Source organism: Vidua chalybeata, chromosome 14, assembly GCF_026979565.1.
Source record: "Vidua chalybeata isolate OUT-0048 chromosome 14, bVidCha1 merged haplotype, whole genome shotgun sequence".
Classification (NCBI taxonomy): Eukaryota; Metazoa; Chordata; class Aves; order Passeriformes; family Viduidae; genus Vidua; species Vidua chalybeata.
This window is the reverse complement of record NC_071543.1, coordinates 2,347,054-2,374,842: the sequence shown is the minus strand read 5'-3', so window position 1 is coordinate 2,374,842 and position 27,789 is coordinate 2,347,054. Positions and strand designations below refer to the sequence as shown.

At 44.2% G+C, this 27,789-nt stretch overlaps 1 protein-coding gene across 3 annotated transcripts; it reads left to right on the top strand.

The window, feature by feature from the left end:
- The first annotated feature begins 331 nt into the window (after nt 1–331).
- ATP7A (ATPase copper transporting alpha) lies at nt 332–27,487 on the top strand. Of its 3 annotated transcripts, XM_053955430.1 has the most exons (23): nt 332–371; nt 6,425–6,568; nt 9,062–9,551; nt 10,310–11,041; nt 11,781–11,987; nt 12,934–13,097; nt 13,709–13,870; nt 14,521–14,597; nt 14,773–14,998; nt 15,964–16,197; nt 16,460–16,551; nt 16,950–17,077; nt 17,236–17,390; nt 17,686–17,820; nt 19,045–19,239; nt 19,458–19,640; nt 19,937–20,150; nt 20,796–20,942; nt 21,392–21,534; nt 21,842–22,045; nt 22,583–22,700; nt 23,656–23,758; nt 24,112–27,487. In XM_053955430.1, the coding sequence occupies exons 2-23, from the start codon at nt 6,461–6,463 to the stop codon at nt 24,386–24,388; spliced, it is 4,494 nt and encodes a 1,497-aa protein (XP_053811405.1). In that variant the 5' UTR covers nt 332–371; nt 6,425–6,460; the 3' UTR covers nt 24,389–27,487. The 3 variants fall into 3 exon arrangements, with proteins under 3 accessions (XP_053811405.1, XP_053811406.1, XP_053811407.1); XM_053955431.1 differs by lacking the exon at nt 24,112–27,487 and having other exon boundaries at nt 22,583–22,738; nt 23,656–23,696; XM_053955432.1 differs by lacking the exons at nt 23,656–23,758; nt 24,112–27,487 and having other exon boundaries at nt 21,392–21,583; nt 22,583–22,640.
- The last annotated feature ends 302 nt before the right edge of the window (nt 27,488–27,789 follow it).

The window sequence follows — 27,789 nt, the reverse complement described above, 5'->3', positions numbered from 1 at the left end:
GAATGATTTGGGGTGGTTCCAACCCCGTCTCTGCATTTAACTTCCGTTTAGAGCAGAAGTAACCAGCGAAATGAGGTGGGAAAAGACCAGCTACCGGCTCGCGGTGGTGTTTGATGATCAGAGGGTCCCAGGCTGGTTTGGGCTGGGGAGGAGCTCGAAGCCCCGCGGGCTGCGGTGGCTGCGCGGCGGGCGCGCTCCCGTCGCGCTGCGGTGACAGAAACCGCGGCGCGGCCCCGCCTTCTCCCGCCGCCGTCACGTGCCCGCGCGCGTCACGTGCCGGGTGGGCGGGACCGAGCGGTGGTCACGTGGCACGGCAGGGGAAGCGCCCGGCGGTCCCGGGCCGGGAGCGGCGGTCGGAGCCCGCGGTCTCGGTGAGTGCGGGCCCCGCTCGGGGCTCCCTCCCCTCCCCTCCGGTAGTGCGGACCCGTCTCGGGGCTCCGCCTTGCTTGTTTGCCTCCGGCAGTGCGGACCCGCCTCGGGGCTGCCGCTCCCCCGATCTGCGGGGCTGTCCCGGGCAGTGCGGAGGCTCGGGGGGTTCCCGCTTCCCTCCGTGGGTGAGGACCGGGGCCGCTCCCGCGGCCTCCGCTGCGTGCGGACCCGCCTTGGGGCTCCCGCTTTCCCCCGTGCTCCGGGGCTGCCCCCGGGCTGTTGTCGCCGTGTCCCCGGCGGGGAGGGGGTGCGCGGGCGGCTGCGGCGGTGCCGGGCTGCGCACCCACACGGGAGGGGAGGCTCCGGGCCCCAGAACCCGCCCGGCTCGGCCAGGCTCTGTCCAGCCCCTCGGAGGGGCCGTCCGGTGTGTGGGGGTGCCCGCAACCCGGGGGGGTCGGGGGTGCCCCGGGGCTTCACCCCCAAAGCGCCTCGGCGGCATCTCCGTGTCCCAGCGCAGCCCCGGAGCCCGCGCGGCGGTTAAATAAAAAATAAATAAAAATGAGACCTTTCTGAACGAGGTTCCTGCTCGGCCGCTGCGGCGGGGCAGGGGCCCGGCCGGGCTGCCGGGGCTGCGGCGGGGCCGGCGGGCTGTGCTCGTCGGGGAGCATCCACGTTTCGGGTCTTGGCACGCAGGAGGTCTGCGCTCGTTTGGAAAGGTCCCTCTTGTGTTCCTGTCAAATGACCAAAGAAAGTCCCGGAGCTCGTGAGTCACGGAGCTGCTGTTCAAATTCTGAGCTGCTCATCTTGTCCCTCTGGAACTCCTTACTTAGTGTTTATTCTGATGTCACCTTATGCCACCTTATGATGGCAGCACTCTGTGCACAAGTACCTTTTTCTAATTAAAAGCACAGTGTGGGGATTCTAGAAAAGGGTAAGTAGTTGTTGATGATGCTTTGGGGCGAAATCCCGCAAAAATGAGTGAGAAAAAACACAACTTAACTGTTGCCTCCCTGTGTTCATGTTCTGGAAATTGTATGTAAGTAGTGTAAAATTAAAATCTGAAAATCTTTTGTGCAGTCAGCAAAGGTCGAGTTTCTGTACTTAAATACTTGTTGAATTGTGTGGATGTAAATAGGCAAAGATTTGGTAGTGTGGGACTTTATGTGTGTGATAAAGCACAAATTAATAATTATAACGTATTTTCTTAGTAGAGAAAAGACCTGAAGCTTTTTTTCCTTCCCAGGTGGCAAAGCAGGAAAGCAAAAGCTAACATTAAATGTAGCTTGCTGTCTTACTCTTCTTATTTTTACTGTATGATGCATTCCACCTTGTTCTGCTGAGTACTTTGAGACTAAACTTAAGACCGAGGAGCCCCCATTGACCTTGGTATGCTTGCGTGACAAGGGGTTATAAAGTATATTCTACTCATAATATTTCCTGTGATTCTTCCAAGGAAACATTCATGTTCTCCAAAAATCTGACTTCAGGAGGTTGTGGAAGGCCAAGAACGAGTTAAAGGATTTACTAAGACTTTGTCTCAAGTACTGTAAAACTCATTAGAAGCGAAGCAGAATGTTTGCAATGTGTGCTTTCTTTTTTTTTTTCCCCATGCAGTTGGTATAGAAATAAATTCCTTGAGAGCAATTTCCATGCTCTGCTGACCAAGCAAGGCTTGTTAAAGTCTTGAGCAACATGAATTACAACCTATTTAAAGCGTCACGTAGCTGTGACATTTATTGCAGATGCACAGTTTCTCTCTCAATGATTAAGCCTCATCTACCCCTGGGCCTATCATACGTATCTCCTACCTAGTCACACTTTCCAGTGGCTCTGTTTGCCCATGAACCCTATAAAACCTCCTTCTTCCCTGTTGGACCCATCTCCTGTAGCACTTTTCAAGCGCAAGGGTGAGATGATGCAGCTTTTTCCCTTTCCTGCCCTTTGCTCTTTTCCATAGGTCCTTGCAGACACTCAGGGACAGGCACCTTTTTTCCATTTAATGTAGAAAGTAATTTAGCTTTCTGCTGCCTTAAATAAAGAAACAAAGTAGCACTTGGCCGTTTAGAATTTAATAAAATCCAAAGTCTGTAATTAAACCTGCGAGATTCTGTTGCTGGCTTTTGTGTGGTATTTGCCAAGCTGTGACCTCTTAACTTCAGCTGCTATAAATTCAAGGTAATTATAAACTGGTGAAAACTGGAGCTGTACAGGTAACCAGAAGCATCTGTCTTCCCTAGTTGTATCCCTACTAGTCCCAAAACTGGCACAAAGTGTGTCTGTGGGCTACAGAGCTTTGCTGCCCTGTGATGCCTGGGTGTGCTCAGATATCAGAAGCACCAAAGTACCTTTTTAGGGTTAAATGGGCTTCTTGAGTTGTAACTTCCCCTTTGCATTGCTCATTTTTTTTAATAGTGTGGGTTTGTGAATTACTTAACTTTGACTTCATTGAGCCGTATTTCTTCAGGTATTTTACTTAAAGTGACTGGTGTTAGCACATCAAAAAACTATTTAGAGAGATGAATGAGTGTCTCAGTCATCTTGTGCTTGATCCCTATTGAATTTTCCTTTCCATAGAGAAAGTAGAAATCATCTCTTTCTATTGCTTCATTTACTTCATAGAAGCACTAACTGACTGCCTTCAAGAAAATGGAACTAAATACAGAGCTGGTAACTCCTAAAGGGAACTGCCATTTCTTTGTGGTGTCAAATCCTGAAATTCTTTAATAATTGATGGTGAAGGTGTTTTATAGATGGAGCAATGCACTAAAGAATAAAAGCATTATTTTTTCTCTAAGACCTGTGTAATCCACAATTTAGCATCTCAGGTCTTTTTAGGACCTCAGCTTCAAGTCTTTTCTCTATAAGAAAATATATTGTAATTAAAAGGATGTGTCCATGCTAACTTGCGCAAGCCATTGATGTGGAATATATGGATTGCTGCAGATATTTTGACTTCTAAGTCTGTTTTCTTGGGAAAATGTTAACCCAAATGAGGAGAACTGGGATTAAATTGTTAATATTTTTCTACCTTTTGTATGCATCTAGTCCTAATTCATTGGCACAACAGGTATTTTCAGTCTGCTTAGTTATGGACATCAGGAGGAAATATGACAAATATTTCATTCAAGTTCCTGCCAAATTCTTTGTACCTTGAAGCACTTGTAAAGGAGATAGAGCATCAGAAATGAAATGAATATGACAAGGTAGAATACAACCTGAGATTAAATTTAAATTTAACTGGTTGTCCTGGGAATTTTGCAAGAGGAGGAAAAAAGAATTTGTCTATTTAGAGTCATTGTGTATAACCCTGTGTTTCATTGTGAGAACAAGATCTCTTTGAAGCTTCAGGAGCACAGCAAATCCAGACAGTTTGGCTTTTGGAAATTTCAGCAAGGCTGTACAGAAAACAGGGATGGAGAAACAGCTCATTAAAAATTCAGTGTTAATAATATGTGACTGATTGACGAGACCGGTTCTGCTCATTAGATTTGGACATGTCTCATCTTTTAGAGAACAAACTGTTTTTTTTCTAAATTAGTATAGAAGCTGTTAGCAACCTGCAACAAAGCAAATAAAAATCCACTTTGGTTGTCTTCCCACCAGCAGGGAGCTGTGAGTGCTGCTCATGTCAGAGAGGTCTGGGTCATTCTTAATGGAAGGCCAGAGAACAAAACAAAGAGCCAGTTTGGTCCAACAGATAAATTGTAGTGATGGAAGTTCTGGTTTCAGTCCTAGTATTTCAGGGTCTTGAGGGGTAAAAAAGGAAAAATAATTTTTTTTTTTCTTATGCCTTTATGGTTTTGTTTTAATTTCAGCCTCTTCCAGGAAAGGGTTTTCTCTGCTGTGTTTATGAAAGAACAGCAGAAGGGCAAGGAAACAGACTGAGAAAATGGAGGAAACACTTTGTCCATACAAACTGTAATAATAACAGATGTGAGAAGAAGTTTAATGTTATTTTTACGTATTTAAACAGTTGGGTTTTGAATGCGTTGGTGGGCATTTGGTAGCAGTGCTGCTGGTTACTGTAATCACTGCTAATTCAGTGTTCTGTGGGTGTGGCTGCTGTTTGTTTGACGGAGAACCTTTAACTCTGTATCCTGGCTTTGTAAAAATGGATATTATTGTACTTGCAGTTTGAGTCTCTTAAACCAAAGCCCGGGAAGGCAGGCAGGAGCTCAGCAGGTTTTCCCTGGCTCACAGCTGTACCCAGCTCTCCTCCAAAGCAGCATCTTGCCAGCCCTTGATTATTTTAGACATCAGCTCACAGCCGAAGTGTGCCCTTACTTTATTTTTGTTTTCAAAGTACAGTAACAGGGCAGTTCAAGTTGGTCATGTACCTGAAATGCTTTTAAATGCACATCTCCAAACCTTACTGGAGGGCAGATGGGATGTCTGGTTTTAGTCCCATGTGCCTGCTTGTGCTCACAAAACTTGACTTCCCTGCAAGTCAAGTGCTTTTTGCAACTCGATTTGCATTTCAGGCTTGTGGGAATATTGGTGTGTCCCTGACTGTGCGTTACAGTGCTGCCCTTGTTTGGGTGTGCACTGGGCATTCCTTGGGGATGCTGGGGGCACAGAGGATCACATGTCAATAGGACGACAGCACAGCAAGTGTTTTCTTAGGTTACTTAGTGGTTTTTAAAGTATTTTGTACCTCTGAGTGTGCAGATCAGCCTGAGAAAGGAGCTGCTGTATGAAATTTAAAATAGACTATCTTGTTGGTTGATAATTCTTGTGAGAGTTCTGCACTTCTGTAATGTGTGGATATTCACACACAAATATTGAGTGTTTCCAATAACTCAGCTCTTGTAAGAGCAGGGGAGAAGTGAGATCTGTAATAACTCCTCGGGTAGAGTTGTCTTATTTCTGTTCTTAGCAGGGATGACATGTATTTAATCTATTGGAAAAGTCAGTATTCCCAGATTTATACTTCTTTCACTGCTTGTTAATTAAGTTTAACATTTAAATTTGTGCATCAGGGAGGTAAACCTATTTCAATGATGACATTTCCTTGTATTCTTATGTGGTTTGTGGCATGTCTCAAAGTGAAGGCAGAGCCCTTCAGGCCCTCTGTAACAGGGAACAGTCTGGAAATGTCACCGTGGAGCAGGAAAAATTTATTTTACTAAACATCAGTGTAATTGAGTTTTCCAAGATAAGTCCTCGGGGTAAGAAAACAAGTTAAGCTTGTGCTTCACTTCAGCTCCTCAGTTACTCATCAGATTTTACTGCTGCTTCCATTGCTGCCAAGCATTAACTGTGATCATTTCCCTGGTCACTGACCTCTCTGTCAGTAAAACCTTGCATTACTTTTTTCAACATATTAACAAAAAAATCTGGAGATTTTCTTCTTGTCCCCTCTTTCCCCTTCAGTAATTTAACAGTTTATGCATTGGGCAAAAGAGTCCTTTCCATTAGCTGTTATTTCTACAAATTTCATTTAGGTTCAGTAATTTTTTTTCCCTGGGCTTGTTTTTATGAGCAAAAATAGTAATTAAACTCTTCAGAGGAGTAGAAATGAGACCTTTCTGAACGAGGTGTTGCAAAAAGCTTGATTGGCTTCCTGGGCTAACTTTAGTATTTTTGCAAACAGAGGGCAATATTTGAGAGAGAGATGTGGAAAAGTAGAATTACCAGCTCATGTGCCATCCTCTTGTTTCAGCATTCCAAGAGCTGCTGTCCCTCTCTCTCTCTCCTGCTTCCCCCTATAATTTAATATCTCACACCAATGAACCACAGCTTGCTGCATGTAATTAAATGATCTCTAGTGTGTTCCAAATTGAGCAATAGATCTCTGAACACTTTCCTGGTTTGAGAATTCATGGGAATAAATACGTGGAGTTTTCCATTCTGTTGGTATCTGCTCTGGTTTTGACATCTACCAGAGGTGAAGGAGGTCCTCTGTTCAACCCTAGAATCCCAGAATGGTTGGGATTGGAAGGGACCTGGAAGCTCCTCTCACTCCAACCCCTGCCACGGGGACTCCTTCCACTGCATCTGTTTTATTTCAGTCTCTGTGAAATTCTGTAGGAACTAATGTCCTGATTGGTTTTAGCCACCAGCAATGAGCAGACTCGAGTAGAAATTCACCATGGAGGCAAAATCCGTGGCCATCGGCGTGGAGGGGATGACCTGCAGCTCCTGTGTCCAGAGCATTGAGCAGCACCTTGGGAAGATGAATGGCATCCACAACATTAAAGTAAGAGACTCTAGCACTGCTTCTAGCAAAGGTTTGGATGGGAAACCAGGAGAAGTTGTGCTCTGAGAGAGGAAAATAACTTAGGGAGAGTTTATTCTGAATGTTTCTTGGCAGGCTGATGTTGGAGGTGCATTGGTGTATTTCTGGTAAATTAGAGAAAAACAGGTGCTGGCTTCACTGCAGAGGGAGCTAAGTCATTGTTGCTCTTAATTGATTTTCTGCTTTACATTTAACTCAGTATTGTGAAGTAATGGGGGAAAAAAGCAAGAACTGGGTTTGTCTTAATTCAGACTTTCTTTGCCTGACTTAGTTTTAACTTTTTTCTTAGCTCAGAGGAGATAGCAATAGTTAGTCTTTCTTCTGTCATGGGCAAAATATTGGACTGTAGAATATTCCAGGGTAAGCTGATCATCCTTGCAGAATACATAATTTTACAGTAGTTTTAATAATGGAAGTAATTTAAAAGCTGGCAGATTCCTATGAATTTTGTAACCCAGCCTGTGGTAAAAAGAACTGTTCTAAGCACAGAAAAATGAGAAGTTTGTTTATTTAGTACCTGTGTTCTGAAAGCATCCTATTATATTCTGTAGTTGTTGACTTTACTCCAAAGAAAATATAATCTTCCTGGTTTTATCAACAGTTAACATCTGTTTTATGGGGATGTGTTGGGTGAACACTTCCCTTCCCAGAACTGGGCACAATTTTAATTTGGGGTGTGTGTGATCATTGTCTGGAGCTGGTTTTGCAGGACCCATTGCCATGCACTTCCCCTGCAGAGCAGGTGCTGCACAGCTCTGAGCAGTTCCCTGTGGCCTGGAATAGGTGTTTGTATACAAAAATTTGGTGAAAAGCAGCAAAATTTACAAGACATATCATTTTTCATCTTCCTTCAGCCGTAGAGGAACTTTAATGTGAGTCTGTGCTGTGACAGCAGAGCCCTGGAGCTCTGAACAGCCCCCTGTGCATGAGCAGATAAATCACTGGGTGTCTGCAAGCATGAACCCAGGTAAAGGCTAAAAGCAGCCTGTAGAATAATCCCCCCAAACAATCTGATTTCAGAACCTTCTCTTTCTCCTTATTCTAGCAAAAAATGTCATTTTGTCAGCCTTGTGTGTTCTCAGGTGATTTCTGAGAATTCACAGGTGACTTTGGATAGGATAGGGAGATTTGTACAAAGTGTATAAAGTGTATATGCATCCCCAGTGCCCTTTACATAAGGAATGAAGTAGGTTTTTAAAAGGACAGTGTTAAGGCTTTTGTATTTAGGTTTTTATGTAAATACCTTATCCCAAAGCTGAATGCTATTTCAAAAGCTACATTGCAAAACCTTAGTCTGAGTAGAGCAGGACTCTTAAGAAACTTTTAAGAGGTCATGTTTAGTAATTATCATTTTTACAGCATCAGAGCTTCAGTCTAGGCAGATGAGTTGATTCAGAAAATTCTCTGGGAATAATAAAACAGGGTTTTTTGTAGTGATTATGAATTAGGTCAGTGAGGGGCATGAATGTTAGATGACTAATACAGACAAACAGCTGCTTTTAGGTTATTCTGCAATGAAACCCATAAATGTCCATGTTGCTAATTCTGCTAAGGCCCATAATTGGGACAGAAATGAGGAAAGGTGGTTCTTAAAATGATTTAACTGTTATAATTTAATAATGTCTGTGGTCTTTAGGTTGTACCTTTGCCTAGAGGAAGGACAGAATTGAATTGATAATGTGTTGGGCCTCTGGCAGGCATTGCTTTTTCCTTTTGGAAAGTGCAGTTATTGTGTTTGACATATCATCTGTTGGGAGCAAATTAAATTGAGGCTATGTGTACCATCAGATGGGAAAGGTTATTACCAAATGAGGATGTGTCTGGATCACCAAAAGGTACAGAGAGAGGAAAAACAGTTTCTTGAATTTTTGTCACATATCAGGTGTCTAAAGTGAATTTTGGTGAAGTCTGATGCAGGTTTTTACTCACAGCAAGTTACCAGCCTGTGCCTCCATTGCCTGGAAATGCTGGGCTCCTTTCACTGCTGCTTAAAGCTGTGGGTTTTTTCAGAGAGTGTTTTCTTCCCTCCTTGTAGCCTGGGGGCAGTTACTCTGAGCTGCATTAGAATTACTGCTAACTGATTCGAATTTCTTCTGTGGGCTGTTTTGCTCCAGGGGTTGAATTGGGTTAGTCATCCTCATTGAAGTGAATTTGGCTCTGGAAGTTTCATTAGGTGCCTTGGTGCTGTCTGGCTGTTGCAAGTGGAACTGGCCAGACAGACTGGAAAAGGATTCTGGAGCTGGGAGCGGGGCTGGGATCTGTTCTCTCCAGCCCTGTTGTTGCACGGGAGAGCAGGAGTTACTCAGTGTGCCTTTGTTCTTTGAACTGAGAGTGAAAGTTACGCTGGATGAGTATTGCTAATCTTTGCAAGTCAGGGCAGTCTCTAGTCTGGTGCAGTGTCAGCCCCCAGCTCTGTGTTGCAGTTTGCTCAAATGCTTTGTTTGTCCCCTCGAGGTCTCTCTGGAGGACAAGAACGCCATCATCATCTACGACTCCAAGCTGCAAACCCCAGTGACTCTGCAGGAAGCCATCTGTGACATGGGATTTGATGCTACCCTGGCTGATTCAAACCCACAACCTGTTCTACCTGACACAATTTTCCTCACCCTCCCTGCTCAGGCAGCCCTAACGCCCAGGCAGATCTGTGCCACGCTGCTGAGCAACAAAGGGATCGTGGATGTGAAAGTGTCCTCTGATCAAAGAACTGCAGTGGTGACTTTCATCCCTTCCATCACCAATGGCAGGCACATTACCCAGATGGTCCCAGGAGCAGATTTGAGCATCTCTGTGCCAGAGGTAACACCTGGAACGTGGGAAGATTCCAGCTGGTCCCACGCGAGCAGCGCTGTGCTGCGCCTGAAAGTCGATGGGATGACCTGTCACTCCTGCACCAGCACCATCGAGGGGAAGCTTGGCAAGCTGCAGGGAGTTCAGAGGATTAGAGGTAAAACCTTAGTGTGTTTTTATGGAAAATGAAGCTGGCAAATCGCCAGGAATTCAACAGATGAGAGGTACAACCTTAGTGAGTTTTTATGTAAATTGAGGTTGGCCATGCTGTTTGTCCTCTGATGGCGTTGCAGGTTTTAGATGAGACAGCTGAGTGTGACAGTGACTCTTTGTGGGACTGGGTATTTAATTATGTTTTTAATGTGGACTAGAAATGAAGAAAGGAGCCCACATTGTGGGAAGCATGTGGCTGTTACATGGGTGATGGTATTCAGTGGTTGGTTTGCATTTGGTAGGCAGCCTGGAGTAGTTGTGTTCCATAAATTTATTACCGGTTGTAGAAATCTCTAATAACAGGTGCCTTTTAAAATTGTAATTAATAATAGTTCATATTTTCTGTCCAATTAAAAATCTGAAAGGCAAAACCAGCTGACTGATATAATTAGCTTTGGGATAAGTGAATTGCCATAGACCCCAAAACAAGGATAAATTCAGTAAGAAGTAGTGATGCCATTTGTGAAAATCCTGGGGAAAGAGCAAAAATTTGAGGAGGAGTTGAAAATTGTTGTAGTATTAGACAAAAACTGGTTGAAGAACTAAGTTGCTTGATCTTTACCAAACCAATGAAATCTCCTTTCTGTTGCAGTTACATTTCAGACCATTTAAAGTGTTGCTGGAAAGCTTTGACAAGATCCTGTGATGTGGTTATTATGCTTAGGGCAGTGACACACACTTATTTTATTGATTAATTTCCAGTGTCCCTGGACAATAAGGAAGCTGTTGTTGTCTACCAGCCTCCTCTAATCACAGCAGAAGAAATAAAACAGCAAATTGAAGCCGCGGGTTTCACAGCAGCCTTCAAAAAGCAACCTAGACCCCTGAAGCTCAGTGGGATTGACCTGGAGAGGCTGAGAAATGCTCAACCCAGAAGCTCTGAGGCATCACAGAGAGAAGACTCCAGCGGGACTGGCACAAAGACAGTTGTGTTCAGAGTTGAGGGGATGCACTGCAATTCCTGTGTCCTCAACATCCAGAGCACCGTGTCAGCACTGCCGGCAGTGGCGAGCGTCGTGGTTTCTTTGGAGAACAAATCTGCTGCTATAAGCTACAACCCAAGCTTAATTAGCGTAGAGAAGCTGAGGAAAGCTGTGGAGAATGTGTCTCCAGAGAGGTTCAGGGTCAGCCTTCCTGAGGAGCATGAGAACCTGGCACTTTTCCCCACGCTGGCATCTCCAGTGAAATCTCATCCTGCTTCCAAGGATCCCAGCCAGCCCCTCACTCAGGTTGTTGTGATCAATATTGAGGGCATGACTTGCAGCTCCTGTGTGCAGTCCATCGAGGGAGTGCTGTCCCAGAAGGCAGGTGTGAAATCTGTTCATGTCTCTCTCCCAAATGGAACTGGAACTATAGAATATGACCCACTGCAAACAAGCCCCGAGGACTTGAGGTCCTCAATAGAGGATATGGGATTTGATGCATCTTTTCCAGGTAATGACATGTGAAACTTTTAAATTTACAAGGATTGTGCAGCTTTGTTCAGGATTTGGTACCCCCCAGGATGAAATTTAGCAGCTGACATACACTTTGTGCTTGCCAAGAGAAGCTTTGTATCTTCACTGCAGATGAGATCATTAAAGATAATGTGCACATCCTTTAATACATCAGATTGATTCAAATGATTGAGGTGTCTGGCAATATAAATATGTCAGATAAATGCTATTTTATGTCAATAGCTGCAGAAGTGGTTGGGTGCTCACATTTAATCCTTTTCACCCTGTTCCTGCACAAACACAGCATCCCCTGAATAGCTGTAAGGAGCCTGTAGTTCCAGAGCCCCTCTCTAAGGTTAAAAACATTGGTTTAGCTTATGGAACATGCACTTGCTTACAAGTTCAGCTTTGTGCTCCAGGTAAAGTCAATAAAACTGTGTAAAACTAAGGTTGCAATGCACAGGTTTTGCTTCCAGCTATGGGAGAAGACAAAGGACAAAGACAATGAGGAAAGGCAAAAGGAAAAATAGTAACAAACCAGTAAGTTAATCAGTGGCCCACCTTTGTCTTGTTTTCTTTTGCTGACTCTGAACTACAGAGGGGTGGGTGGGTCAGACTGACAAGGTGTGTACAGCCACAGTTTCCATTTTCAGTCCCAGTGAGCAGCAGTGTCACAGCAGCTCATCCCTCCCTGCACTGGCCGTTCACACTGTCACAAACTGCTGTCTCCTTTGCAGCAAAGGCAGAGCTCCCTGTGGCCAAAGCTCAGCCCTGCCCTGAAGCACAGCTGGACTCTCACAAGCCTGAGCCACCCTCCAAAGTGCCACCAGCCCACGTTGGCAGGCAGGAGAGCAAGACCATCTCCAAGTGCTACGTGCAGGTCACGGGAATGACGTGTGCCTCGTGTGTGGCCAACATCGAGAGGAATCTGAGAAGGGAGGATGGTGAGATGGGTGTCAGTCTGGTCTGTTACATTTCCAAGCACTTGTTTGGAGAATCCTTCTGGCTTTTGCAGTGTTTTTAAGGGGTGGGTTATCAGGACAGATGTTCCTCCTCACCTCTGGCCCATAAGAGGGGAGCAGGGACATCCTTGCTGCTTTATGGATGTGCTGCCCAGACCCTGCTGCTGCAAAAGCAGCAGCTGAGTGCTCTGGAGAATATTGGGATCAAATAGGGGATCCTTTTGAAGGTAAAACAGTTCTTTCCTGCTGGAGGGAGGTTCCCAGGTGTGCAGCTGAAAGGCAGAAGCAGATGTGTGCTTGAGGGAGCTGAGAGAAGGGACAGTGTGAGTGGATTAAAGGGACACGGGTTAATTTTAGCTCTGCGAGTCAGGGCACCAGTGTCTGCAGGAACAAACGGCTGCATGACTGTGATGTAACAGAGTCATTAATGCAGACTGTGTTTAATTACTGTAATGAAGATGGATGGGTTTCAAGTCAGCCTGGATTTTAATTTTTTTCATCCTAGAAAATGGATGAATCTAAATTCTCTCAGTGCCCAGTAGGATTGCACTATTAGATCTGCCTTTTCTCATACAGGTTCTCCTGAAAAAAGGCTTCCAGAAATGGTAAATGCAGATCAGGGAAATATGCAGCACTGTAGTTTAGAAGAACTCTTTTAAGGAGAAATAGATTTTTTTTTTCATATAGCATGGACGGAATGTTTGTAATTAGACTGTTAAAGGCATGCTGCTCATGTGGAGTGTTGCTTTCATCTGTCACACCTGCACTGAGGTGCTGGTGTAGCTTCCAAACACGAGGATGTTTCTCTTTATATACAACAGGGAAGCTTTCCCAATTTCAATAAATTGTTGTGTTTCAATAAAAATGTTACAATAACTGCAGGATGTTTCCTAAGCCTGATCTGCCACTCACACATGTTATTTCCTAGGAATCCACTCGATCCTTGTTGCCCTCATGGCAGGGAAGGCAGAAGTGAGGTACAACCCTGCTGTCATTCACCCTGCAGCTATTGCAGAGCTCATTCGGGAGCTGGGCTTCGGAGCCACCGTGATGGAAAACTGTGGGGAAGGAGATGGCATTCTGGAACTTGTTGTAAGCTGACCATTAAACCCAGCCACCTTCAGCTTTTATTGCTTTTATCTGTTGGATGTGCCTGTGTTAGTGTCCACTTCCTAGAGTTTAATAGTGTAGTAGAGGTTAATTTATAAAAGGAAGTGTAAGGGTACATCAGGTAAGTATCACAGATTTTACCTTGTCCTACAAACTGTGCTGGCTTACTACTACTACACTGAAAATGCAGAGAAATAGTCCTGTGTTTTTGTTTGCTCTTCCTGTTGCTAGAATTTACTTTCTTTTTACTTTTTGAAGCTGAGTGTAGCTCAGTGTCCCCCAGCTCTGAGACTGAACATCCAACAGAGCTTTAGCAATAACCTTGTCCCTGTGCTGCCCTTCCTCTAGAAGGGTTGGAGGGGGCTCAGAGCAACATGATTTTGTGGGAGACATTCCTTCCCATGGCAGAGGTTGGAATTGGATGGTCTCTAAGGTCCCTTCCAGCCCAAATTATTTTTTGATTCTGCAGTGCTCACACTCCAGATCAAAGCAAGAAATAACAAAGCATAGTCACAATGGCTTTTCCTACTCGTTAAGGTGCATTTGCCAGGTAACCTGTGCTTTGCCAACAGGAAGGAACTTTTATTTTCCAGGTGAGAGGGATGACCTGTGCCTCCTGTGTGCACAAGATAGAATCCACCCTCATGAAGACCAATGGTGTCTTGTACTGCTCCGTAGCTCTTGCGACCAACAAAGCCCACATCAAATATGACCCTGAGGCCATTGGTCCTCGAGATGTCATACAAGTGATAAAGGTGAGTTTCATGTAGGCACCAAGTCTCCTGAAATATCCATGTCCTTGGAAGAGTTACACACCCCAGAAATAGAAGGAAAGGCTATTAAAGCAAAAAAAAAAAAAAAAAAGGTCTTTTTCCTTCCATCTTCTTTCATCTTAGTGCAGGTTTCAGGAGCTAATTTGTGTGTTGTGGTTTAAAAATGCTCTGTTACAAGTTTGCCTAAGTTTTAAAAAATAAATACTGTGAAAGCCAGGCCATGATAGACTTGGAGATACTAGCTATAGGATTGTAGAAAAATCAAGAACATTTATTTTAAAATACAATTGCAGGTGAGAGGTGAAATAAGTTTTTCAGCCTTCTCCTTCAGTTTCTCAATTTCTGTGCTTTAGGAAAACAACCATTTTGGAAAGCCACATTTTAGAATAGTATTTTGTTCCAGAAAGGTTAATTTCTACATCAGATTGCCTTTCTCTTCTTGAAAAGTAACTAAATAGTAGAAACAGACAACAGGAACTAAACAATAGTAATGTTTTATATCAGGAATGTTAATAAAGTTAATCAAAGGTTAGACTGGCACCATCAGTAATTTGGCAATAACTGAGCACAAAGTGCATTTTAGAACTCACTGTTCTCTTTTTTATTATTGTGGTTTTTTTTTTTTTCCTTAGGATTTAGGTTTTACTACTTCCTTAGTCAAAAAGGATAGATCTGCCAGTCATCTGGATCACAAACAGGAGATCAGGCAGTAAGTATTCTGAACATACTAAGATTCCATAAACATCTTTGATTCTTCTTTGCTACTCAACCATCAATTTATGATTTTTTTTCTGTGACTGTGCAGACTTACTACTTAAAATATTCTCCAGCACTTGACTGCAATGTAAGTGTGGTGTTTTTTTTCTTTTTTTTTTAAATCTGAGGTGGAAAAGGTCTTTTGTGGTGAGCCTGGTTTTCTGTATCCCTGTGATGGGGCTGATGATTTACATGATGGTGATGGACAGCCAGCTCTCGCATGCTCACGCACATCACAACATGAGCAGTGAGGAGATGGAGGCCCTCCACTCCTCCATGGTCCTGGAATACCAGCTCCTGCCAGGACTGTCAGTCATGAATTTCCTGTCGTTTTTATTCTGTGTCCCTGTACAGGTGAGTGGGGTTATGCCAACTCCTGCTTTGTTGGGCTTAAGTGCTCAGATTGGAAGGTGATGACGAAATTAAGTTTGAAAAGTCAGTGCAATTGTGCTGATGTAAAATGCTTTTGAGGATCTTAATGTGCTTCTGCTGTTGCCAAAATAATGGGTGCTGGGGACTCCCAGGGGCAGGGCAGGCTGTGGAGAGTTGCTGTGTGCTGGCTCCAGGCTTCTTCTTTCTACCTCTGTCAAGGCTGGGATTGAAGGCACTCGAGATGGTATTTTGCATTCAGACTCAGGTGTTTATTATTTCTTATCTATGTTACAGTCTCACAGCAGTGAGTTCTGCAGTTCTTCACTAGCAAGGCACAAAAATGGCTAACAATCATTTATTACAAGGTCTTTTAAGGCTAAAGTATCCAATTAAGAAATGACACCTAAATTATTTTCACTTTTAACCCAATAACTAATCCCCCAAAGTCTGTAATGTGGACTTTTCTGTCCAATTACAAAATACTTCCCAAACCCATGGAGAAGAAGGAAGAAAGTGAAGAAAAAGGACCAGCCACCACCCTAAAACCTCCATCTTGCCCCATATATATTGCTATATTCTAAAACCTTTAAGTTTTCCACCCTGTGATATTACACCCTTCTAATCAAACTACACACCTGTAATCCCAATGCTATCAATCAATTTTGGAAGCCTTCTCCAAGGCCTCAGGTCAAATATAGAATTTAATGTGGGTCTGTGCCCTTCAGCATAGAAAGTTTAAAATTCTCAGTATCCAGAGCTCCAACAGCTGTGCACCTGAGGCAGGTGCTGAATCCCACTGGGAGGGCACTGGGAATACCTGAGAGTGCTGTGGGAAGACCACAGCCCCGGCTAGAGCTGGGATTTTGTTCAGGGAAAGGGGCAAATGGCACAAATAAACCAGAAGAGCTGCTGCTGTGTGTTAGAGACACTGTGAAATGCCATTGCAGGTGTTTGGGGGGTGGCACTTCTACATCCAGGCCTCCCGAGCACTGAGGCACAACACAGCCAACATGGACGTGCTCGTGGTGCTGGCAACATCCATTGCCTTCCTCTACTCCTTCATCATCCTCCTGGTGGCAATGGCTGAGAGGGCCAAAGTGAACCCTGTCACCTTCTTCGACACGCCCCCGATGCTGTTTGTGTTCATCTCGCTGGGCCGCTGGCTGGAGCACGTGGCAAAGGTGAGGAAAGCAGAGACCAGGGCACTGAGAAGCATTTCAGAACCTTGTAAAAGCATCCCGTGCAAAAGCTTTGCTGGGTTCTTGTAACCTTCTGTGTTGTAAAATCATCTTTAGTAACTGAACTAAGAAAAGTTTGACTTCATATCAGACTGTTCGCAGAAAATGTTTTCTTAAAAGGGTAAATTGCAATGCACACAGTTGTCATTTACCCAGCTTTTTTTTTAATGGTATAGTCAGAAAAACATGAAAATTATTATTCTAGGGTAAAACCTCAGAAGCACTGGCAAGACTAATTTCATTACAAGCTACTGAAGCTACTATTGTTACCTTGGGCCCTGATAACGTTCTTTTAAGGTATCTTGCTTTATCATTTGCTTTTTCTATTGTTCCTTTTTTGTTGTTAATATGCTTAATTCACAGACAAATTTTACTATTCTATAGAACTATGAAGCAAATAACTTCAGATTTGCTGGCAGATAAAAATATAAAAATGCAGAATTAACACTGCTCTGCTTTGGTTTATTGCTGATTTTTTTTTTTCCCTGTGATAAGACAATTAGTGGATTCTCTGAACTGGAAAGTAAATAAAATAATGATAAAATAGGCCATTTCAAAGAGCACTATTACTTCCTTGTGATCATTTTTGTATGCACTAATGCCAGCCAGTGGGATTGTGCTTTGTGTGTAGTGCCAGCTCCTTTGCTTGGGTCACTCCAGTTCTAGTCTCTTGTAAAACCTTTGCACCATTCCAGTGAGGAGCAAGTGGATGTGGAGCTGGTTCAGCGAGGGGACATTGTCAAAGTGGTCCCAGGAGGCAAATTCCCAGTGGATGGCCGTGTCATTGAAGGACAGTCCATGGTGGACGAGTCTCTCATCACAGGTCTGCATTTGCTTTTTCCAAGTGTAAAAATCTTTTTCTTTAAACAAATCTCCAGAGGGGAAGTCGAGGCTGATGTCCTCCCCCCTTGTCAGGAGTTGGCAGCTGTCCCAAAGGTGCCTTTTTCAGCAGTGTTGTGTGTGTTGCTGCCCTTTTCTCAGGTGAGGCCATGCCTGTGACCAAAAAGCCTGGCAATACAGTTATTGCAGGCTCCATCAATCAGAACGGGTCCCTTCTCATCTCGGCCACCCACGTGGGAGCTGACACCACTCTGTCCCAGATTGTGAAACTCGTGGAGGAGGCCCAGACCTCTAAGGTAGAGTGTCATCCACTTTAACACTTGAGGTTTGCTGTCTCAGGCAGGCACCAGCACAGCAAATCACTGCAGGGGTGGCTGAGACTGCTTGGATTTGAATTGCAGCTGCATAATGAAGGATCTTGCTGAATAAGGACTCTGATCCTGTCTGCTGAGCCAAGTCTCATCCTCTTATTAAGTAAATCTGTAATTACAAAGTGTGGCAAGCCAAGTGTGCTGCAAGCAGCTGTGATTCTTCTCTTCTGTGCCTTCGGACACAAACATGATGGTGCTGAGTGATGTTTCTCCTTCCCAGGCTCCCATCCAGCAATTTGCAGACAAACTTAGTGGCTACTTCGTTCCTTTTATTGTGGCTGTTTCTGTAGTTACCCTTTTTGCCTGGATTATAATTGGATTTGTGGATTTTGAAATAGTGGAAAAATACTTTCTGGTAAGTAAATCTCCTTAAACACATTCTGATATATTTAATAAACAGCCTTACAATTCTATTAGACTGCAGTGGTTCCCTTTCTGGATTACCCTTGCAGGCAGTTGCTGACTATTACTGCTCTTGTCATTACATTTTTTTATATTATGTATTTTTTATATTGTATCATTCTGCATTTATACTTGAAGAGAATCCACAGTAATAAATCAAGTCTTGTTAGGATTTTAAGAAAGTTAATTAAAAGAAATATTAAACATCAGAAATTTCCCACCATCCATCCCTCCTCTGTGGGAAAAAGAAGTCCCTCCTGTCACAAGCTCCAATTATGTATGTAGCTCTGTGTAAATTCATCTTGGCAATCAGTGGAATTCATCTTTGTTACAAATTCCAGACGAGGGTCAGGATCCCAACTTGGACTTAAGCATTGCTTAGATCACAGGGTTTCTTGTTTCAAAACTATTTCTGATTAGAATTTCTGAGTTCCCAGGAAAGCCATCTTCATATCTGCTTTTTTGTTTCCTCCTTACTGTATATATCTTTGATCCAGTATCTTTTATTACAGTGCATCATTAAAGAGTTGTAGCAGGCAGTGTCTTGTTTAGGGAAATGTCCTATAAATAAAACAGTTGAGGGTAATTCACAGAATCACCAGGTTGGAAAGAGACCTTAAACATCGAGTCCAACCCAGCCCCAACACCTCAACTGAACCCTGGCACCCAGTGCCACATCCAGGCTTTGTTAAACACACCCAGGGATGGGGACTCCACCACCTCCCCGGGCAGCCATTCCAGAACTTCATCACTCTTTCCATGAAAAGCTTTTTCCTGATATCCAATCTGTATTTCCCATGGTGCAGCTTGAGGCTGTGTGCTCTGGTTCTGTCAGTGCTGCCTGGAGAAAGAGCCCAACCCCACCTGAGCACAGGCACCTTTCAGGAGCTGTGGAGAGTGCTGAGGTCACCCCTGAGTCTCCCTTTCTCCAGGCTGAGCACCCCCAGCTCCAGTGGGGTAGATGCAGCTATCAGTGCAGTATAGAACACAAGTTGTTAAATTAATCATTCATTTAATCATTCATCTTAGGTTTTGCATACTTTGCTTGTGCTTTACTTCAGTAGTAATACCCAGCAGACACATTAGCAGCTGTTTCCAACCTCCAAGACAACGCGTAGCCAAATGTGTTGTTCCCGTTGTTTGATTTCTTCCCTGACCGACTCCCCTCCGTGCCCAGGGCTACAACAAGAGCATTTCAGCAGCAGAGGTGATCATCCGCTTCGCCTTCCAGGCCTCCATCACCGTGCTGTGCATCGCCTGTCCCTGCTCCCTGGGCCTGGCCACCCCCACCGCCGTCATGGTGGGCACCGGCGTGGGGGCCCAGAACGGCATCCTCATCAAGGGCGGGGAGCCCCTGGAGATGGCACACAAGGTGAGCGCTGGGGCTGCCCCAGAGGCTGCCCAGCCTGGGGGTTTTGCCAGCTCTTGGGAGAAGATGATGGAATGTCCTGGTGGGTCCTGTCCAGCTCAGGCTGTTCCGTGTTAGGTCATCGCTCTGTGTTCGGGAGTTTGGTTCGAGTGGGCACTTTTCCAAGGAATCTGCACCTCCGTGCTCGGTTCATTGACTGGAATCTTCCTGCTTTCCTGCAGGTGAAGGTGGTTGTGTTTGACAAAACAGGGACCATCACCCACGGCACTCCAGAGGTGATGCAGGTGAAGTTCCTGGTGGAGGGGAACCTCCTGCCTCGTCACAAAATGCTTGCGATTGTGGGGACAGCGGAGAGCAGCAGCGAGCACCCCCTGGGAGCAGCAATCACAAAGTACTGCAAAAAGGTGAGGGGCTCCCACACACAGCCTGCTCCCCCCTGTGGAAGAACCTCTCTGGCAGGACTTCCTCAATACCACAAGACTGTTTATGCAAATTAAGTAGTTGATGTGTTTGATTGGGAAAGCTGAAAATTGTGGAGCCACATAAATCACACCGTATTAGAGGCACCATTCATACCTAGAGTTTGATGATTATTTCCCTCCTTCTCTTTGTTTAACTGCACTTTATTTTTTGGGCTTTATAATTGCATCGTGCTTTTATCTATTTAAAAACTTCATCAATTTCCATCCTCTTTTTCTAGGAGCTGAACTCGGAAACCCTTGGGACATGTACAGATTTTCAGGTAGTTCCAGGCTGTGGCATTAGTTGCAAAGTCACCAATATTGAAGCATTACTCTATAGGAAAAACAGAATGGTTGAAGAAAACAATGTTAAAAATGTGACACTTGTGAAAATTGAGGAGAATACAGACGAATCAGTGCAGCCTGCTTTGATCATTGATGCTGAACTACCAAGTAAGTTAATTCTGGCTTAGAGAATAAAATGGACAATTTTTGCTTCTGTGTCTTTAGGATCCTTAGGAATGAGGTCATTTATTTGCATCTTGGAGAATTGGGCTGACATCAAAGCACACCTAAAATAGCTGCTCATTAGTTTATTTCGTGCTCACACATCACTCAGAACATTTAAGATAAATACAATTTCAAGTTGCATGTTGAATATGGGACTGGAAGATCAGACAGGAGGCGTCTGTCAGCTCTCTCTTGCTTTACTTTGCTTCACCCCAAGTTACCATTTACTAGCCAAAATTATGTGTATTTGCATAACTGGTTAGTTTTCACTCAAGAACAGCTCACTGTTAGGTCTTTCATAGAGATCAGAAGCACTGAGAAGGTGACTTGGTCCTTTACTGTCCTTTGACCTGGGGTTTTTGGCCCTCTGACATGAGGTGACTCCCCAGGACTGAAGGAATGTTGGTGTCTCTCTTGTGAAGGTCACATGAAGAGATGGTAGGGCAGAAAGTACTGAGGAATTCTGTATTTCTGTTTGGATTCCCTGCAGTGCTGTTCCAGTGCATACTGGAGAGCCTGGCTAGGATGAGCTGCAGGGGAGCTCCCTGCTTATCCACGTGATGGTAGCATTGTGTTTTCTTCCTTCAGCTACTGTGACCTCTCAGAAATACTCAGTTCTCATCGGGAACAGGGAATGGATGACCAGGAATGGCCTCATGGTGAGAAATGAGGTGGACAAAGCCATGATGGAACACGAGCGGAGAGGCCGCACGGCTGTCCTGGCAGCTGTGGATGGTGAGTTCAGGGCTGCTGCTGTATTCAGTTGGATTGCCACTAAATATCACATGAAACATCACATAAACAGAGATTAAGAAGTAGTGATGTCATAGCAACTACACCTGAAGCAGCGTAATGGGATGAAAAGAGATAATTAATCAGTTTTACAGTACTTTCTTATGGGAAAGGCTCTTCCTGCATTTCTTAACTGACTGGACAGTTGGGCATAATAACAGAATGCAAAGACTTCAAAGAAAGCAAAAGGGGGAAAAGGAGAGAGAGAATTTTTTATTGTGTTTGGACAGTCCATGTTCTATATTGCTTTAAATCTTGGTGCCATTATACCTTTTATCATCCCACTTTTTTCTGTCAGTATGAACTGGTTCAGGAACTGGACTTACTGGGGGAAGTTAGTTTTTGTAAATCAATAAAGATCTTTATTACAAACACTTTCTTTCTGTTTTCAGGAGTGCTCTGTGGCTTGATAGCTATTGCAGATACAGTGAAGCCAGAGGCTGAGCTGGCAGTGTACACTTTGAAGAGCATGGGGTTAGAAGTTGTCCTCATGACTGGCGACAACAGCAAAACAGCCCGGTCCATCGCCTCCCAGGTGGGCTGGTGTCCTGTGCCTGGGGCTGGAGCTGGTTCCAGCAGGAATGGTGGTGTGGCATGTTCATACTGCTGCTAGCTGCTCTGCTGTGAAAGATGGTAGTTTTAAAGAATTTGGAATCAAGATTGCAAGAAGTTTTTGAATGGAAGTAGCATCAGCTGTAAATTCAGAGCTGTTTTCGTATCATCAGCTGAGTTTGCTCTTTAGCTCATGAGTGATAAAATGGGTTTCACTCTTCACATCATTCCAGGCAGGAGCTTTGACAGCTGCTGGAAAAGCCGTGTCCTCTCTCTCTCTCTGTGTTCAGGTTGGCATCACCAAAGTGTTTGCAGAGGTTCTCCCCTCGCACAAAGTGGCCAAAGTGAAGCAGCTCCAGGACGAAGGGAAGCGGGTGGCCATGGTTGGAGATGGGATCAACGATTCCCCAGCCCTGGCCATGGCCAGCGTGGGAATTGCCATTGGCACGGGCACGGATGTGGCCATCGAGGCAGCTGATGTGGTTCTCATCAGGGTAAGAAATCAGAGTTAAGGGGAGCTGGTAGGAGGGATCAGAAGGCCCAGGATGTTCTGGGTGATGCAGGGGTGCACAGTCTCCATCAGCTGGAGAACTGGAGCAGAGATTGTCTTCACTGTGTTTAGTGCAGTGATTATCCCATGAAGGAAACTTCCACGTTTTCTGGGTACTGCACATTTTGGGGTAATTAAAGTTGGAGAGTGGCAAAGGAAGAGAAAGTGACCTGTCCTTTGGCAAACATAAATTGCATTTGGGTAACTCAGCATGGCACCTCCAGGGTTACAGGCACTTCTTCCTACACATCAGCAATGCCGTGGCAGACTGTGGGCAGTGTTTGCAGCTGTCCTGGGAGGTGCTGTGCACATTACTTGGATTGTGATGGATTGGCACTGAGCAGAGCAGCCTCCAGAGGGCTCACTGTGATCAGCCTGTTACATCCAGTGCACTGTAGTGAGCTGTAACACAGGACTGTGAAGACACCACCTGTGTGCTTTCTGTCTCTCTGAGTGCTCCAATAAATATTTTAACTTGCAGGATGACCTGATGGATGTGGTAGCAAGCATAGATTTGTCCAGGAAAACCGTGAAGAGGATCCGGATCAACTTTGTCTTTGCTCTAATTTACAATCTCATTGGAGTTCCCATAGCTGCAGGTGTGTGAGTGCTGCCTGCACTAATTGGATTGGGCTCAGTGGGTAGAAGATTGCAGTGATTTACTGTTGTGTGGGAGAGTTTCCATTGTCTTTCTTTCTGGCTGTCAGTAAGGGTTCTGAGTTCTCTGCCTGGGGATGTTGCAGTGGAATAGCTGTGATGATGCCTTCAGTATAAGCTTTTATGTTTTTCAGACTCTGTAGCGTTATAGTATGGAGTTCTGAGCTTCATGTTAAGTGTTGGTAGGCTCTTTTCACAGAGTGGCTAGACAAAACAATTCCTTCTCTACCTGGGGACCAAGGATAACTGATACAAATTTCAGGCCCAAAAAGCATTACAAACAGTGAGTTGAAGAGAGAAAACCGAGAAGGATGGGACTTCATAAGCTAAAGCTGTAATTGGACAATTACCTCCAATATGCAAATGGAGCAGAATTGATCAAAGTGAGAGACCCCAGGAGCGCTCGTGCATTTTGGGACCATTTTGGTTCATCTTGGGTGCAGCCCTGGCTGGGGTCTTGTGCTGCCCAAGGTGGATCCATGGAGGAGATCCTTTTAATAAATCCCTGCTTTATTCTTTAGCTCCATCCAGCCTCTGCTCTAGGTCAGCCTTCTCAAGGCATCAGTGAGCTGTCCTCCTCCCACACTATGGCCACTATGGATGTGCTCAGCACATCAAAATAGCTTCAAGATAAAAGGTTTATTGAAAGAGCCTGATCCTGTGAACAAGCAGTTTTTTTGCACGGTGGGCAGGACATGCCACCTCTGAGTTTCAGACTGAGGTTCTAGTTGAGATAAACCACAAATCCTTATGTATTAAATATTGGTCCTTTTAAGTTAAAATCCCATTTACTAACAAATATAACTATAACTGGACAGTCCGTGTGACATTGTATCTATTAATATATGAATAATGCAGTGTTCCTGCTCTGAACTTACTGCTGGTGTCATTTTCTAGGTGTCTTCCTGCCCATTGGTTTGGTTCTACAGCCCTGGATGGGATCTGCAGCCATGGCTGCCTCCTCAGTCTCTGTTGTGCTTTCTTCTTTGCTCTTGAAGATGTGAGTAGGAACAGTGTTGTGGTTTGTAACTTGGATTTGAAGCTCAGGTCTTTCATTTGGAGTGACAGAAAATAAGTGTGGCGCTGTGAGAGATTTTGAAGGCTTTTGAAGAACAGTTCACAGATCTGTGTTAAGCAGACAGTAGTGTCTAGAATTGTAATTTCTAATGGGAAGAGATGTACAAATCAGAAGTGTTCAGAATGGGACATTCCTTAATGGCCTTTGTGAGTTTGTGAGAAATCTTGTTGGTCAAATTATAAATGCCTCTGACTTGTGCATAATCAGTTTCTATCCATATTTCAGTGTACTTCAGCTTCAGAGGTAGTGATATATTTTGGTTTTCCCTTCCTTAGGTACCAGAAACCAAGTTCTGAGAAGCTGGAGTTCCGTGCCCGTGGCCAGCTGAGGCACAAGAGCCCGTCAGAGATCAGTGTCCACGTGGGGCTCGATGAGAGCGGGGCTGGCTCCCCCAAGCTGAGCCTGATGGATCGAATCATCACCTACAGCAGAGCCTCCATCAACTCCCTCTTCTCAGACAAGCGCTCCGTGAACAGCATCGTCCTCGCTGAGCCAGACAAGCATTCACTGCTGGTGGGGGACTTTGGGGAAGATGATGACACAGCCTTATGAAAAACTCGCTCCTCCCACCCCACTAAGGCAAAACAAAGAAACCCTGAAGCAAAAAACACAATCAAAACAGCTGTTGTGAGGTCTGTGCATGTCCCGATCCTTGTGGAGGTCTTCTGGATGCATTTCTTCTTCAGTGTAGAGGTAGTTTTTGCAGTGACTTTCCAGGGTCTTTTGTGGTTTTTAATCTAGACTTACCAAAAATATCTGGTGCAGGGCTGTTGATGCTCACAAACAGGGCTGTGTTCCCATTCCACAGAGCTTGCAGTATAGCATGTATTTTGGCAAATTGTCAAAATAACAATTAAGGAAACGAAGGAAGCGGAACCTGATTTCCCAGCCTTATACCAGGCTATTTTACACATAGTGGAGTTCAGTACTGTGTTAAAAAATTGTGAATTTGCATCTGCAAAATCCTGAAGGTTCTGTTTGCAGAGAGATGTGCCTTACTTCAGAACTCTCTCACTCCCACAGCCTGCCTTTTGCCAGAAATGGGTCCTCTCAAATGCCTTTTCTTGTTGTCAGCATCTGGTTCCAGCTTTTCACACTCCAGGCTTCAAATCATCTCCGTGGGATCTGGATTCCTGCGTGGCAGAAAACGGGGAGGTTTGGGGCCATACCCACACTGAGCTCTGCACATCCTAACCCAGGACTCTCCTGCCCTGAGCCTGTCTGCCTGAAGTTTGTCTGGGTTGGGAGGTTTGCTCGTTCCCAACCTCTCCTAAGCCAAAAACTCCTGCAACACCTGAATGCAATATCAGTGTGAGGTGGTTTTAGCCAAAGTGTTCAGCTTTAGCAAGGAGCAGTGCTCACCACCAGGATCTACTGGCACTCCTTCAGTGAACCAGAGGAGTTTGTCACAGACTGCCTTTAAAAACTTTTCAGTCCAGGCTTTGCTTGTAAAGTTTCTGTATTCTAGGAATGGCCCAGCATTGGTTGATCCAAACCCCCTCTGCTTGGCCTGTGCAGATCCAGGCTTCATGAATTCAGCCAGTTGTCATTTGTTGTTGAACTGCAGTATCAAAATGCAGCTCTTGATCATGAAATCATTAATATCAAAAATATCCTCAGTGAGAAAGAGATGCTCATCAGCAGTAGCTGGTTACCTGTTTGTTACTCACTGAACCTTGCTCTCCCTATCCCTTGCTGAGGCAGTCGTTGGCAGCAATTGCTGGGTTCAATAATGTTGAATTTCTTTATGAACTGCAGTCCATGATGTAAACATGTACCAGTTGTGCTTGTAGAAGAGAAATACTCAGTTTGGTGTGAAGACAAAGAGATTGTCTTTTAATGTTCTGCTGTTTAACTCAAAGCCTGATGTCAGGGCATAGATTGTGTATGTAAAAAGTCCTGAGTAAACAGCTCCTGCATTTTATCTGAGAGCCACCAGAAAAATCCTGTTGTGTGAGAGCAGAAGAGCTGTGCTGGGGGATGTGTTGTTAGGAAATCAGGGTACCTGTATTGCAGTGAGGAGAGCAGTATCACGTGCTGCTGGTTCAAGAAACAAAACATTTCTGTAGCAGGACTTGGGTTCTTAATATCTCTACATTAATACGGAGTATTTTTATAAATTAGATTACACCTGTATGTAATATATGGTGTTGTTACATGCTGAGATATATCACTGCACAGCCATTCCATGAGGTTTTGTTCTCAGTTTGCAGCAGCAGAGCTGTTCTTACAAAGCAGATCATTACCTAAGGCTGTTTGATCGTGTTAGGATGGGTTTTAGTGCCTCACAATCATGCAAAGATTTCAGTTGTCTTGTTTATCCACCCTCCTTCTCCGTGTTCCTGGCACGGTTGTGCAGGTGCAAGGGAGGTATTTACATATTTCTGTCTGTGCTGTGGGTGGTCTCAGCCACTCCTTCAGATGGGAGTTTCAGTGCTGGCTGGGGAGTGGATGGCTTGGAAATGCCACATCACCCTCCCACTGCAGGAAACAGGGAGGTAATTCAGGGTTGAATTCCTGGTTAGTAAATAAAGCAGCATTAAGAACTTGCTAAACAATTTCCAAATATATTTTTAGAGCACTTTGTCTTCAACCTTTTGTTGTCCAAATGCTGTGTACGTTGAATGTTTATGGCTTTACCTCCAACTTTTTCCCAACACAGGTGTTTTTTCTAGGCTTTATCATTTTCTGTGAAACTCAGTGTTTCCAGCTACAGCAAAATAAGGGTCTTTTTCCAAAGCAGAGCTCTTAAAGAGGTGCAGGATGATTATCAGGGAATTAGGAACAGCAGCTGCTGGCTGGGAGGGATGTGAGAGCAGCTTGTAGGGACAGCCAGAAGATCAGGCTCTGGGGAGAGGAAATAACTGAGCCCAAGGCAAGGTGGTTGTGATAAACTCAGATTTTTTGAAAGCAGATTCTCTGTCCAGCACTCCCCAAGGGTGAGGTAATGACTTCTAGGATATTTATCTTGTGATTAAAATATTACAAAAGGTGCTTTAGGTTGAAGAACCAAAATCCCTTTCTGTTTGAATGTACAGTGCAAGTGGAATCATGTGTGGGAGCTCAATGTTTTCCCAAATGTAAATGTTTTAATATGTAAATAGATTGCTTCTGTTGGAGGCAGTTTGGATTCAGAAATTTAAACTATCACTTGGAAACACTCAGTTACAAACAATATTGTATTACTCCTTTGTCTATTTTATTGTTTTCTGTGTCTAGCTATTTATAAACCTGTGCTCTATTTAATAAAAAAATACATATGCTCCAGGCTTTAAAAGTTACTCTTTGAATCTTACCAAACTTACTTTTAAAAGAGTTGAAAACACTTGAAATTTTATACAAAAAAAAAAAGAATGTGAAGTTGCTGGAACACAATGGAAGCAAGAAAACACTTTTATTTATTAAAAACTGTGCTGCTTTTTTTTTTTTGCTTAGAACTTCCAAGAAAATGTTTTAATCTGGAGAACTTTTGTTATTCAGTTTTAGGGATGAAGAATGGAGAAGTGAATTCTGGTTGGAATGTTAATGTAGGGCTGTTACAGTTCTTTGCATCTCAGAACATGTTGTCTCACGTTTCCTATTCTTTTAAGACTGTGCCTCCATCATTCTAATGGCAGTTATAAGCTCTGTAATAAAGATGTAGCATCCAAAGGCTGTTTTAAAGCATGTTCTTTCATCTCCTTTAAGTATTTGTAGCTGTCTCAGCAAAAGGCCAAGGATTGGGGTTTAGGTGTAGTTCCAGCTCTGCTAAACACAACCTTAAGCAAACACTGAGCCTGTAGAGCAGGGGGCAAGTGGGGCTGGTGGAAGTTGGGAAATTGTGGAATATTCTCGTGTAGGAGCATTCCTGTGTTAGCAAATGGGGAAAGAGCAGAGGCTGCTGGAGCTCACACAGTCAAAACCTGTCCCAACAGAGCCCAGGACTGAGGTTTGTAACACCTCCACACCCTTTG